Source organism: Labrus bergylta, chromosome 6, assembly GCF_963930695.1.
Source record: "Labrus bergylta chromosome 6, fLabBer1.1, whole genome shotgun sequence".
Taxonomy (NCBI): Eukaryota; Metazoa; Chordata; class Actinopteri; order Labriformes; family Labridae; genus Labrus; species Labrus bergylta.
The window spans coordinates 12,428,493-12,443,219 of record NC_089200.1 but is presented as its reverse complement, the minus strand read 5'-3'; the positions used below and the strand labels follow the sequence as shown (position 1 = coordinate 12,443,219).

Below are 14,727 nucleotides of genomic sequence, written 5' to 3'. Positions count from 1 at the left end.
TGTTGATGTTCCTCTCGTGTTAATCCCATCTTGTGTCACTCTGTTGCCCACGCTGTGTTGCTGAGCATTTCCTCATTTGCAGTAAGTAAAGTACCACAGGACATGGAGGTGTCTCTGCCGCAGCGTGAGCCTGGATACTGATTCATTGTCAGACATGGAGCACTTGATCTGTTGCTAAAACATCACAAAGGGAAATATGGTAAGATAATTCATAATTTTATTTTAGAGTTTGTTTTAAAATGTATCCATCAATAGAGAGATTATTAACTCCTCTTCAACAACTTTCACACACCTCTTTGTGTGTTTGCTGTTTGATTTGGACTATTCCATCCTGACCATCAAAACTTCTATGAATTACCCAATAGATTGAATGATTTCAGTATGGTTGAAACCTCAGTTTCAGTCCGTCTTCTACTTAAAGCTGATTCAAACTTTTAACCCGGTTTACATGTCCGATCCATGATTAAAAGACGCATTAGACAACAAAAGTTAAGGATGATTTAATTATTTACAGTTTTTTCCTGTACTGTATCTCTAACTCATTCAGTAAAAGGGGAAGTTGGATTTTGAGAAAGGAAAAAGAACTGTTAATGTGGATGAAAGAAAGCTTTATTACAGCTCTCACTGGTTAATGATTCACAGTGTGCTCAGCAACATTTTACTGCTACTTTTATATCTTCCTACTTTACTTTACTCCTCTTGCTTGCACACATCACCTGTATTTTTAGTCTGGTTTTACAGAAGAAACGACAAGTTATGGTTGTTTTTAAATTGTAAAGGATTCTGTATTTCTTCTAGGTTTCAAACATATGTGCGTAGACAAAGATTTCTTTAGTTTTCATGACTCTGAAACTTCAATAAAAACAGACTTAGTTGTTGAACAATTAAAAAGTGATGTAATTGTAAAATTGTTGTAAAGCCATTATTTCAATCAATCAGCAACTTAAAAAGTCAGTTTTCTAAAGCAGAAACTTGCTAATAACATAATATATGAAAAAGACTAGCACTATTTATGTTTGATCAAACTTTGTATAACACGTTTCTAACATATTGACATTAAAATACAGATAATAATTAGACATTTGACTCTGTGATGAGTCTTGAAATGGTTATTCAAACGTGTGTGTGTGTGTGTGTGTGTGTGTGTGTGTGTGTGTGTGTGTGTGTGTGTGTGTGTGTGTGTGTGTGTGTGTGTATACACACGGATAGATGGATGCACACCAAGTTTTATCTCAGGCTGACTTGTGTCAGCCCGTGTGCGTGTTTTGTGGTGTAAAGAGAAAATGTTTTGGTCTATTTCCTTCGTCTGTGCAGCAAGCAGAGCTTGCAGCTTATTGGTGCAGAAGTTACAGCGGGGACAGTGTTTCTATGGTAACCAGCCAAAGTAGAGAGGTGTGTGGTTGTAATAACTTCCTGCTCTTCTTTGCAACCTCTCATAACTTTAGGTGTGCAGAAAAAAAGATGATCATAATTAACCTGTCCCTATTTTTGTAGACATTTAGTACGATGACTGCTCCTTAAATATAACTGCACTTGTTTACTTTTTTACCTGGCTAATTAAAAAACCATTACTCTATTCAAACAGTTTTCTAACTCTGCCTTTTGAAGCTAAGTTTCATCAATGACACAATTTCTGCCTGTGGACGACATAGCTCCATTTAAAATAAATGGTTCCCTATTAACACTGTGTTCCTTCTTTGAGTTTGGTACATCTATGACATAATCTAACCCAAAATAAAATCACAACCTCAAGTTAAAACACACAGTTAACATAATATATTAGTGTGTCAATCAAACCTGAACAACATTATTTTTGTAGAAGAAGAACTTAAAATCAGAACTTTAAATCACATTGGATTAGATCTAGTTCTTTAAGTTAATCTAAAGTGGGTCTGTTTGAGTGAGTGTGTTTTAGAAATGCTGACATGATGGTCATCCTCTCACAGATACAGAGCAGAGCTCCTCCTAGCTGCAATTTGGTACAGTTACAGCCTAATTGATTCACGCAAGTATGATACTGTATATGACACAGGAAATAACTTTTGAACATCAAGTTTGATAACAGAAAATAAAGAGAAAGTCATCAGTGTTTGAACACAAGCCGAAAGAAGATAAGTTCCTTAAAAAAATAAAGTTAGTTCCACTATGAAAGAAGATTAATAAGAAAAGGTTAAAGGTCTTTCAAGGGCACACAGAAAATCAAATCAAATCAAGTTATTTGTCTAGCACATTTATAAAAACAGCTTCATCTGACCAAAGTGCTTTACAGGCAATGCGTAATAAAAAATTAATACATATACATACATATATATATACATATACATGTACATACATGTACATATATATACACGTAATACACGCACACAAACATATATATATGCATATACATATATACATGCAGCATACATACATATCACAAACACATATATACCCTCATACCTACATGCAAATGCATACATACAGATACATACCAAAGCTCAATATTTGGGGTCTGTTTCAACTTGTTGTAAATGCCAGGGAAAAGAGGCGAGTTTTGAGTTTTGATTTGAATGGATTTAACGAGTTGATTTGTCTGATGGAGGGAGGCAGTTGATTCCACAGACGGGGGGCCAGCCACTGAGAAGGCACGGTCACCTCTGAGTTTTCGTTGAGTTCGAGGGACTACAAAGAGCGACTGTTCAGAGGACCTCAGTGGGCGTGATGGGGTGTAGGGGGTTACAAGTTATGTCAAATACGGGGGGGCTAGACCATGCAGTGACTTAAAAGCAAGTAATAGAATTTTAAAATAGACTCTAGGCTCTACAGGGAGCCAGTGAAGGGAGGCGAGTACAGGGGTGATGTGCTTTTGCTTGCGTGTACCTGTTAAAAATCTTGCAGCGGCGTTCTGGACGTACTGTATATGTGAGAGGGACGACTGACTGACTCCCATATAGAGGGAGTTGCAGTAGTCAAGGCGGGACATAATAAAAGCATGATTACGTTTTTCTAAATCTTGGAAACATAATAAAGGTTTTACTTTTGTTAAGGACCGTAGTTGGAAAAAGCAGCCTTTAACAACTGAGTTGATTTGTGTGTCATATTTAAGGGTTGAATCAGAAGTACCTCGGTTTTTTGTTCATTTAGTTTTAAGAAGTTTAGTGCCATCTAGTCTTTAATTTCTTTGAAGCAGTTGAGTAGTCGTTGCAGGGAGTGTGGATTAGTGTTTTTGAGCGGAAGATATAATTGTGTGTCATCCGCAAAGCAGTGGAAGGATAGACCGCGCTTCCTTATAAGGGCATCCAGCGGCAGCATGTATAAGGAAAATAATAGAGGCGATAGGACTGAGCCCTGGGGTACCCCACAGGTGAGGTTGGCTGAGAGGGAGACGGTATTTCTAAGGCATACTTTGAAACTTCTGTTTTCCAGGTAGGATTTGAACATATTTAGGGCTTGCCCCTGGATCCCAACCCAGTCCTTTAATCTGGTGATTAGTAGGCTGGGGTCAACCGTGTCAAATGTAACAAGACTTTTAAAAAAATGGAAATTAAAACATTAAATAAAAACTATAGTGAAGATAACACATCAAACATTTGTAGGATACAAAACTCGCCCTCATGAAATAGGTTATACCCTCCTCTGTGAGTAACCTGAAAATCATGACTGTTTAGTTTGCATATTATGGCCATAAAACAAAAGATGCAACTAAGACAACCATTACATTTCAAATCCCTGAAACTGCAACCAACCTTTCAAATCAAGGTTGTATCTGTTCCAAGGCAAGAAAATTCTCAATAATTGATACCAACTAAAGTAAAAGTGAGATTAAAGCCTGAACAGGTCTTTATGTAAGTTTAAATAGCAACCTGCTCTAGTGATGCACCTGGTCATTATGCTGTAAAAACGTGTGAAAAACGATTTTCTTCACATTTTCTTTGTCACTATTAGATGTGTGCATGTTTAAGTGCCATGGCAAGGCGGCTCAGTTGGTAGAGTTAACCCCAAGTTGCTCTCACTGCTTTGTCGGAGTCGTGTGAATCTGCATGAATTAATACTGATGGTCACTTTTCAGAGCAGCCTTTGCCATCAGTGTGTGAATGGGTAGGTGTGACCTGCGGTGCAAAAGCACTTTGAGTAGTCAGAAGACTAGAAAAGCCCGATACGAGCTCAAGTCCATTTAGCAGTACGAGACTAATACTTACTTTGCCTTGAAGTAATTCCAATTGCAGTGAGTATTGTAAGTAGGCCTATCGAAAAGGGTGCACTAGATTGGGAGATGGGTACAATTCATCACCAGACATTAGTCAACCCATGCGGTCACAACAAATAAGTCCTCACCTATGAGTCTGGTTCTGCATGCGGTTTCTGTCCGTTAAAGGAACCTTTTCCTTGTCCCTGGTGGATTCTTGTTGGGTCTCTATCAAAAATATGATTAAGATAATGGTCAAGATTAAAAATGTCATAAGATAACATTTTGGTTTTATCAATATGAATTAGTTGATAAAAATCCTGAATTAAACTATTGTTTTTAATAAATTGATTTAATTCTTAATGATAATTCTTGATACAATTAAATTTTAGCAGACTGTTTAGCAGAGAAATTATTTTACTGCTTTGGTTTAAGCAATAATCTCTCTCTTCAAACGGCACTTTTGAAAGCTTTTCCTTTTGCACAGAGAGTTTTCAGTTCTGTGGAGATCAAACAGGCAGGAAGCTGTTGTTGCAGTGTGAGTTCTCACTTTGTAAGGATAAGGGTTTGTCGAGCTCTCTGTGAGCGTGGGGGGCATGCCTTGCTGTGCTGCTAACTTCCTGCTTTAGAAACAGAGCTGCTTCACTTTCAGAGTTTGTGTTCCTGTGTTGTTGTCAGGGGGAGAGCATCGATGTGAAGGCTCTGAGGGCCCGCTTCAACAACAAGGCCAGCACCTCGGACACCAGCAGCCGAGACAGCGGCTCCCCAAAGTCCCCAAGACCAGGGTTTGGGAGATCAGTTTTGCCAATGACTGAGAACAATCTGTCAAATCACAGACTGTCCCCTACGGTTCCTCCACCAATAGCTGGCCCTGGCCTGGGGAGGTTACCCGGGACAGAACAAATAGTTCCACCCAGACCTGCTTTCTCCCCTCGACCATCTACCAGTCCTGGAGTCAGAGGAGCAATCCAGCCGTCAGACACCAGTTGTGTCAAGCAGACTGGCGAGATGCTACAGAACATGATGCTGAGGCACCAGAGACCTCCAGCAGCCAAGCCAGGACCAGTTCCTGCACCAGCACCTCAGGCTACTGCACCTGCTCATACCTCTATCCCTCCACCGCGCCAACAGCCGCCCCGGCAGAGGAGCACCGGGGAAGTGACCCCACTGAGAAGGCCCCTGCCCCCTGAAGGACCCCTGCCGCTAAAACCCAGACGGCCCCCAAATGTTAACCTGGAGCCCTTTAGGAGGTCAAACCGAGGACCGGTCCTTCATACACCGAGAAAACAGGAGAGTAAGTCTCAAGGTCTTTTTTACGATTGATGAATTGCAATCAAATTGAGATAATCTGGACTTTGACGATGTAAAATTTGAATACCTGGTTTAAAATTTGTGAAAAATTGGATGGTTGCAGTCTTTCTCATCATGAAAAGCAGATATTCAAGGCTCATTCTATTTGACATAGAAAATGTAGTATATTTATCAATATCTCAAATGAGAAAATAAGTTACAATTCCTTCTCACAGGGTATGTTTTTGACTTGTCACAGTAGAGGGAAAAAACGTTTTTTACCTGCTTCCGCTCCATGTTAATGCTCTTGCTCATGCCATCACATTATCAAGGCTTTATGGGATATTTAAACATAACAAAAGACTCTTTAAAGTTAAAAGTAATACCTGTGCTTTTCCAAATATGACTAATTAGACTGTCTGCTCTGCAAAGGTCTTCACAGAAGGTATATACTGTTGTACTTTCCTGCATAACATGGTTTTACGAAGCCCCCTTTTAAAGAGAATTAACACCAGGTTCTGTTTTCATCTTTATTTGTTTTGTTTTTTTAACAAGGATGAAATTTTCAATGGAAAACTTAGTCCATTTTTAAATTAATAGATGATTAAATCTAAATAATGCTCTTAGAGAATAACATAGTAGAAGTCGGCATTTATACACATCACAATATTTTTTTAATTCAATCTCGTAATAAATAAGAAAACATTGTTTAAAAAAAGACATCATTGTGATACAGTGTCCTTATAGAAATGTGGTTATGAAAGGCAGTGAATATTTGTCGTTAATGTTACTGTCTAGTCATGTTGGTGAGGTATTCGCATTGGTTGATGGTTTTTCCGTCTTATTTTCGGTACATTTCTCTTAATGAAGACATTTTCTCTGATTCTCTCCCACTAGGTTCTCTGCTCTCAGAGGCCAAGAGGATTTCTTTACCTGCAATACCCAATGTTCCACAGCCACCTCAAAGATCCAACAAACCCAGCAGGCTACCGCACCAAGTTGCCTCCATGTGAGTTATTTACGCCATTACTGGATACATAGCAGCACATGAGCATTAACTCTGGGGTTGTTTATAAAGAAAAATATTAGATTTAGTGTTGCACATATTCAAGAGCAGATCATTACGGTAATTAAAAAAAAGACTGACAATAAAATCTGACTCGTGTTTCCTTCACTTATCATGGTGTAAAGATGGCAAACAGGAAATTGTGTAAGAAATGACTTTCCAGGAAATTGACAACAGTCATCAGCCAAACATTAGCAACACACTTTAAGAGAAATAAATCATATCAGAGATTTAATATCTGTTAAGTAAAGTAAAGCAGAAGGTTTTTGCAGCATCAAGGTGTTGAGCTTTGTCACATACTGGTTACCTTCAAGAAATCGCTAAACACTCACCTCTACAACCACTAACAAATTCTATTCTATTCTATTTTCATCCTACTTCTCTTACATTATTTATTCGTTGCATTGTTTTCACTGTTTTGTTGTTATTCTTTGTTTAGCATCTTTGAGTACTTAGAAAGGCGCTATAAAAGTCTAATGCATTATTATTATGATTATTATTATTAACATTAAAAAACAAACTAAGTGGGTAGAGAAGTAAATCAGATGATCAAAAAGGTGATTACAGGTCTACATTTTCAACGTCGCTTGAACTGAGATTCCAGTCGAATGATAATGTGGCTCCCTATCTATTAGTAAATTAATTACATTTTGTTTATTTCATGACAGTGACATTCAGGACACTTATGATGACGTTGCAAGCTTTGAGAAAAGTGGTATGTATACCAGCTTGTTTATCATTGCATTACAGCAGCTTTGTTTGCTCTTGTAGTTCTTGTGCCAATTTTTTTAAATATAAAGTGGACCGTTATGAATTGTCATTTCCATCAATAGGCCTATAATCAAGTATGTTGTAAGAGAATGTGTCACTATTTTCTATTACAAAGGGAAAAAAGCTTGTAATGTCTGTGTGTTGTCTGACTCCACAGAGTCCTGGAGTGACAACAGTTCACAGTGTTTGGATGGGGTAAGGACAAAACAAATGATATATATATATATATATAACTCTTAAGAGTGAAAGCTATACATTTTAAGGATATAAAACATTGTGTCTCCTCTTGTAACAACATGTTGCACTCTTGCCTAAAACCAAATTTAGAAACTTTAGCTCTTGTCAATATTGCTGGCACTTTCATTGGTCAGACAAATTACATTCAGGCTTTTTTAAAATTCAGTATTGTTTTTAAATAATAATTTCACTTTCTGTCCACGGATGACATCTGCCTTTTAATTGGCAATTCCCTTTGTCCTTTTATGTACAATAAGGTTTTTCTCTTTGTCTAAAGTGTAATAACAACTTTATTCTTTTTGTAGGACGATGATGAAGTGTATGAATCTATTGATGAGTAAGTACAGTCTTTTTGCCTAAACAATGAACCCAAAGTGTCTGCTTATGTTCTCAGTTCTAGTGGCTATAGATAAACGGTGGCTGCAGCCGCATCAACGCAAGGGAGAACATTATTTCTGTTTCTGCTAATGTTATTTTTGAAGCTATACAACTAGTATAAAGGCAGCTGCAGAAACCACTTCTACACCATCTTTGATGCTGTTCTTGTAGAAGTACTCAATGTGCTTTCTGTATGTGGAGAATCTTTATGGCAGTGCGGACATGCTCAGTGTCCAGTACAAAAAAAGTATACTTTATTTCCAGGGACAGAAATAACTTTCCTTTAGAACTGAAAGAGAAAGAGAAGGAGCACCGATAGCCTAGCAGTTATGTTGTGTGCCCCATGTACAGAGGCTATAGTCCTAGTCACAGTGTCCCTTAGTTAGAATCTGACCTCTGCTCTTTGCTGCATGTCATCCCTCCACTCTTTCCAACGTTTCCTGTCTCTCTTCAGCTGTCCCATCCAAGAAAGGCAAAAAGGCCCAAAAATAACTTTAAAAAAAAGAAAGAGCAAGAGAGAATCTGTTGGGTGATCTGGTCCTGTTGACCGCTGTGCCAGGGGCAGCTACCCATATAAGGAGACTTGTGACTTTTTGACTCCAAAAAATCAAAGAGTAGAAGAAACCGATTGTATCCTGAAGTTAATAGCAGTCTGCGTAATTTTCAATCCTTCTGCTCAATTATAGGGATCAGGTGGAGGTTAATCTGGCAAATGCTAAGAAGAAAAACAAAAAAGAAGAAAAAAGGCAACGGGAGCAGGAGAAGAAAGAACAGACAGAGCGTCGGAAAAAAGAAAATGAGTTGAGAAAAAACTTTCAGGTAAATATGAAGCATTTATTTGCTCTAAAATGATCTTGTGTTTTACCCTTTACTTCTATGTCACTCCGTTAAATAGCATCTCCTTTGTATGAAGTTAGATTATTCTGTTTTTGTTAGCGAATAAAAGAAAGGTATAGAAAATGTATTTTATATATGTAATTAAAACCAGAGTTTCTTCTTTTAACTCGCATTTGCAACTTAGCTTGCATCCAAAAACATTGAGTTTTTTTCAGAACCAGCCACTGACTTCCCATCAATATCACTTTCAATAACTATTCATTGCCAACTTTTAATAGCTCAATTTCTGTTCTGTAGTTGCAAGGGGCGGTGGACATTATTCATACAGCAACTGTCCGGCATGACTGGCATGGAGGAGGTAAACTGGACCTTAATGTACGACAAGGCGAGAGTGTAGAGATTGTCCGAGTTAAGGATAACCCAGGAGGCAAATGGTTAGCTCGCACTCTGAACGGAAACTGTAAGTATATTGTAAATATCAATTAAGCATTTATAGGAAAACCTTCCTGTCTCCGTCTACCTTTGCTGCATGTTTGGCCTTGGATGTGTTGTGATAATATCCTGCCTTTCAAATGTGTCAACTGAGGTATCAGTACCTTACTAGGTGACAGATAAGTTAGTGTATTTGTTCTCTGTGTTGCCTGATGATCAGCAAGTATCTAGCAGCGTTGTGTGTGAGAGGCATTTGGCAATTATCTTCCTGTAAGATTCCATTTGACTGTATCAAGATACATTTTCAGTTTGCGTGTAAATACTTTTGATTCAAAGTAATCCAGATTTATTGCAAATGTTGCACTTCGGAAAAGTTGGCATATTAAGAAACTGTAATTTTTGTTTCTATGTCTTTGGCAAACGAGGTGTGTCTATTCTCATGTATGTATGACAACCAAGTTGAGTTTAGATCTTCAATCTTTGAATACATTTGGTCCGGGTCCTTGCTTTCTCAAAATGAGTATTTCTCCTGCAATTGCTCTGGCTTTACTATCTATATAAACATATTATGTATCCTTTTATGCAGATGATACTTTAGTATGTAAAACCAAAAAAACCTGGTAGCTTGATCTTCCTGGTGCCCACTTCCTTTAGAGGTCACTCCCAATAAATATGTATTAGGGTCAAAATAAGTCACTTGTAAAGCCCTCTTTTTGAGGGGTGAGTCTCACTTTAGCTCAGGGTTATGTTGGGTTTTCCTGCAAGCTAACTGCTAATATAGGAGGTATATACTGTATATGACAGTTGTAAAACACAACAAAGAAACATCAAGCACCATTCCTAAAAACACATACAGTTCATATACATTTAATTTATATATGTATATTTAATGCTGCATATTGCTGCATAATTTGCATCAGTCTGTGCTCACTCACAACCATCACTTTTAAAACAAATATTTTGTTGTTGTGTTACTTTGCAGACGGATACATTAGTAACACGTGTGTGGATATTGACTATGAGGCAGTGAAGCGGAAATTTCTCAAGAGCAGAAATCCAGAAATGTCATCATTACCACCACCACCTCCAGACCCCCCACTGATGCTCGCTGTGGATTCAAATAACAGGGACAGGTACAGTCATGAGATCGTGTTAATCATGTTGTTTTCTCATTTCTTTGTGGTGATATTATGAAAACAATCTCGTAAGCCAACTTTTCCCATAATTATTATATTAATTTGAGCTTATTATTGATGAACTATACTCTGTGAGTCACCACCTGCTTTCCCATTTTCCCCATGTTTGTTCCAACTAATATGTTTTATTTTTTCTCTAATCTGCAGCATGATCGAAGATGACAGTAAGTCACAACCACACAGAGATATTACTGGAAGATGGGATTTATGTATGATAGAACCTCACCATTTTATTTAAACTCAATCAAAGCTCAAGAGAAACAAAACACTTTCTGCTGTTCATGGAACATTAATACCAGTAGATTGGTTTAATGCATGGTAGAAGCATTAAGAAATTAAATGGACACACTATTCACAATTGCGTATTATGCATCACTAACCATTATTGGATAATTCATTAAATGTCTTTTTTAATTTGAATATTGTTAAAAATGAACAACTTTTATTTGATTTAAAGTAATTTGTAACAGTATCACTTACTAAAGGAGCAAAGTAGTAAATTAGAATACAACATACTGGATACCATCATTTTCTTGTATTTCTCCATTTAAAAAGTTTCTGGGCTAAACATAATGTGTGACATGACATAACTTGTTGTATTATTCTTTTTAATCTAGGAATTTAATAATGCATTTTTAACTGCTATTGTTTGATTATCCCAACAAGTAATATTAACTTGTTTAACTTTACAAGAACACAAGCTCCTTTTGGTTTCACATCTCCTTTTTTTTGTCCTTAGATGACTATGATGATGTTGAAGCAATGTGTGAGGACTTCCCCCCACCACCGCCTGAAGTCAGGTACTCACTCGTATCTTCTTTACACAGAGGGAACTGGAAATTTCCAGTTCAGCTCAAGTGTCAGTGTAATGTTGAGCTTATGTAAAACTGAAAAAGGGAGAAACATAGTATAAGGTAAAATAGAGTATAATATATCTAACATCTTAGAAATTGTCTTGGTGGTTATTTGTAAAGCTACTTTTTGATAAACTGTTTTATCATTGCATTTCTTCCAGCATAGATCCTAGAGTGATTAAGGAACTAAGAAAGAAATTTAAGGTAAATCATTTCCGCTTTCAAACTAGATCATGTGGTTTATTTTAAGTCATTTTAATTTTAGATCAAGCAGTGTGTCAATAGGATTTCCCTGTGAGAGAATATTCTTTATGTTCATGAAGCAATTTAGGTCTGTAAAAATGTAAAGAAGTGAATGAATAGGGCCCAGGATAGTTCCTTGAGGAACTCCACACACTCCCTAAAACTATGAAATGCCTAATATCCACATGAAGTATAAAATATGACATAAAGATTCATCTTTAAGTATCTCTGTAACTGTGTTTTCTTCTCTCTCTTAGTATGAAGGGACGCTCAACGTGCTGCACACCATGATGGTGGATCCTAATAGTGTCATTAAGAAGCCAGGAGCGAATTATCTGCATGTGACTCAGGGAGAAGTTCTGGATGTCATTCAACTCACCAACAGCAAGAAAGCTCTTTGTCGTAACCAGTTTGGAAAATGTATGTAAACACTTGACATCCCCTCTTTAAATATATGTTATTTTAATCTTTATCATGGGATACTTGATTCCAAGCTTTACTTAGCTGCCGTCTTCAGGTACAATCAGTGAACTCCTCCTAAGTTCAGCTGTTCTTTTTTCAGTTTCAGCTGTATTGAAGTAGATCAATGCTAAGTTGCTCATACGTTTCTTTTTGTGTCACACCACAGATGGTTATGTGTCCAGATCTCTTCTTCTTCCAATGTAAGTGGCTCTTCAGAAGTTGTATATGGGAAATTCCTACAAACAACATTTCTTTAATTTATTTATTTAATCAGAAGATGTATAATCTTAAAGATTTTTAGTTGGAATTATATCTGTTAACTCTCATAAAAGAGTTAAAGATATATATATATATATATATATATTGTTATATTGTTATGCATAGTTACGTAAAAAGAATGAAACAGAAATCTTCATGATTGCTTATAATACAACTTTTCTGAAATGACATTTAATTTGTATGTTGACTGCTCATCTTTGACCTGGGTTGTTAAACAGTGACTTTTATTGCTGTATTGATTAAGTTTGTATTTTTGTGTGGCTTGTTCAGCTTATTATATAACGCACTGCATGAAGATAACAGAGTATCAGACCATGTACACTTCTTTCACTTTGTTCCATATTTGATTATTATGCATTTTGTTCTCATCCACTGTTAAAGTACAAGAAAAATACTTTGGTAGTTTTGGTTGTAGTCTAGATTAACACAAGAATATCAATAGAAATTAAATTTTAAGCAACAACATTGTTATTCTTTTCCAGGGAAGGGGACATTTATGATGATGTTGACTATGGAGGCGGTGAGTTTTATTTTTAATGATCTGAAAGCTGCTTTATAAATGCCATGCAAAATGTGAATTAGCAATAATGCTGTATCATAAGCGGTCATTCTGAAAATATTTGTGTTTGACTTTAAACTTTTCTTCTTCTTGTATTTCAGACATTTATGACAACGACTCTCCTCACGCTAATAATTGAAACATGATCAAGCAATCGCATGGACTGACACAGAGAGGGATAAATGTGAAGAGAAGGAACTAACTTTATCAGAAATAACAATAATAAGCAACATAAAACCATAAATCTAATCATTTGGATGAACATTTTGCCTTATTTCACTTCTCTACTTGTATTTAACTAAACCAGATTTCAAACTGCAAATACAGCAACACTGGCTTACAAACATACTCCTACAAAATAAAATGATAAATACATATGCACATAAGCTTTGCTGAAAATCAAACTTGTCATCATCACACTGTTTGTCAAACTGCTTGTACAGAAAATGAATACACTATACTGTCACTATGTGTAGTGCTTTAACCCTGAGATTTTATCAAATAAATGAAAAAACTTTTTTTTCTGGTCAGTGTATCGTAGTATGAAATATTCTTCTTTTATGAAATAAAATATTGCTTCAACTCCTGGTATTGTTTTTATTTTGTAATGGAGTGATGTCTATGTCTGTCAAGCCACGGTGAAGCAAGTGAATTTGTTTTTGTTCCTGCAGCAGAGTCAGAATGTTTTATGGACATGAATTAAATTTCAAACATTTGTGTGCAACATTTTTATTGTGTTTTAAACTGTACAGCACTTTGGTCAACCGAGGTTGTTTTAAATGTGCTATAGCCTATAAGCTTTGACTTGACTTCAAAGTTTATGTTTACATTAAGAGAGGGGTGCATATGCTTGTCAACAGGCAAGGCAGACAACTGCTTGGGGCCCCAGGCCAGTAGGGGGCCCCAGAGGCCTGACAAACTTTGAACCACAGCAGTGGCTCAAAATGTGCAAAGTTTGCAATGACAGTTGGAAACTTTCCTAAGGAGGACCACATCACTCAGTCTTGTTGTACTGCTGAGCATGACATGCATTACTATTGTGAAAACCTATCATCTGTCGATGAAAGTAAGCGAAGGAAAATGAAGGTTTTTTTATATCTGATATAATGATAATAATAATAATGTGAACATTTGGCTTTTTTGATGGTGTCAGATTATTTATGACATAATGCTGATTTTGTCCCCCCCCCCCCCCATGGATTTTTTTGTCAATGGTCCAAACAGACTGTAGGATCGCCCCTGCATGCTGAACAAAATAGTATGTCATGTTTACAGTCTGCAGTGGGTGATTTAGCTGATGATCATCATTAGCATCATTAGCATAAGGGCTGTTACATGAGCTGTGTAAAAAAACAACATTCTTACTTTTTCAGTGTCATGAAAGTTTATAATAACTGGCCCCTAAATAAATGAAGGTTTACCTTATAAGTCAAAACTAACAGGTAAATGAATATTAAACAAGACTGTGATGTGGTATGGTAAAATAATACTTATACTTATTGAATGACCAGTAGAAGAGGAGAAAAACTATTTTATAAGATTACAGATATATGCAACACATTTGTAAAGCTTAATTTTATTTATTTACTGGGCAGTTTCTCACAAAAAAAAACATTGCTTCAGTGGTAACTTGTACAAAATGATGCTTTGCGATGTGATAAACTTTATTGTTTCTGTGGAGGAAATCATGTGGCTGCACACATGTCGCTGCCTCAACAGTAGGATGTTAGCAAAATAAATTAAAAAAACAAAGAAAACAGCAATCCACATGTAAACAGAGAAGCACATACCAAATCTTTCTTGACAAAAGGAAACATTTTATTTATTTATTTTTTCACTGAATATTTACTTGAAAGAAAAAAAAAACATGTTTATCTTTTATTAATCGGAGTACTAATAAAAACACATCCGCAAACATTCAAGCAGGTGTTGTTGCTCCAACTAACTTTTTCTGAAGT

At 36.5% G+C, this 14,727-nt stretch overlaps 1 protein-coding gene across 1 annotated transcript; it reads left to right on the top strand.

The window, feature by feature from the left end:
* Positions 1 to 49: 49 nt before the first annotated feature.
* On the top strand, positions 50 to 13,351 carry si:ch73-40i7.2 (FYN-binding protein 1). Its single transcript, XM_020656252.3, has 16 exons — positions 50 to 199; positions 4,844 to 5,459; positions 6,353 to 6,464; positions 7,190 to 7,236; positions 7,450 to 7,487; positions 7,835 to 7,866; positions 8,594 to 8,726; positions 9,042 to 9,204; positions 10,159 to 10,309; positions 10,520 to 10,536; positions 11,112 to 11,172; positions 11,388 to 11,430; positions 11,727 to 11,889; positions 12,098 to 12,131; positions 12,693 to 12,730; positions 12,871 to 13,351. The coding sequence occupies exons 1-16, from the start codon at positions 197 to 199 to the stop codon at positions 12,906 to 12,908; spliced, it is 1,689 nt and encodes a 562-aa protein (XP_020511908.1). The 5' UTR covers positions 50 to 196; the 3' UTR covers positions 12,909 to 13,351.
* The last annotated feature ends 1,376 nt before the right edge of the window (positions 13,352 to 14,727 follow it).

Bases quoted from the DNA above. Each gene is read 5' to 3' on its own strand.
- si:ch73-40i7.2 (XM_020656252.3), top strand. The intron at 5,460-6,352 runs GTAAGTCTCAAG...CTCTCCCACTAG, and splicing joins TACACCGAGAAAACAGGAGA to GTTCTCTGCTCTCAGAGGCC. The intron at 7,488-7,834 runs GTAAGGACAAAA...TTCTTTTTGTAG, and splicing joins GTTCACAGTGTTTGGATGGG to GACGATGATGAAGTGTATGA.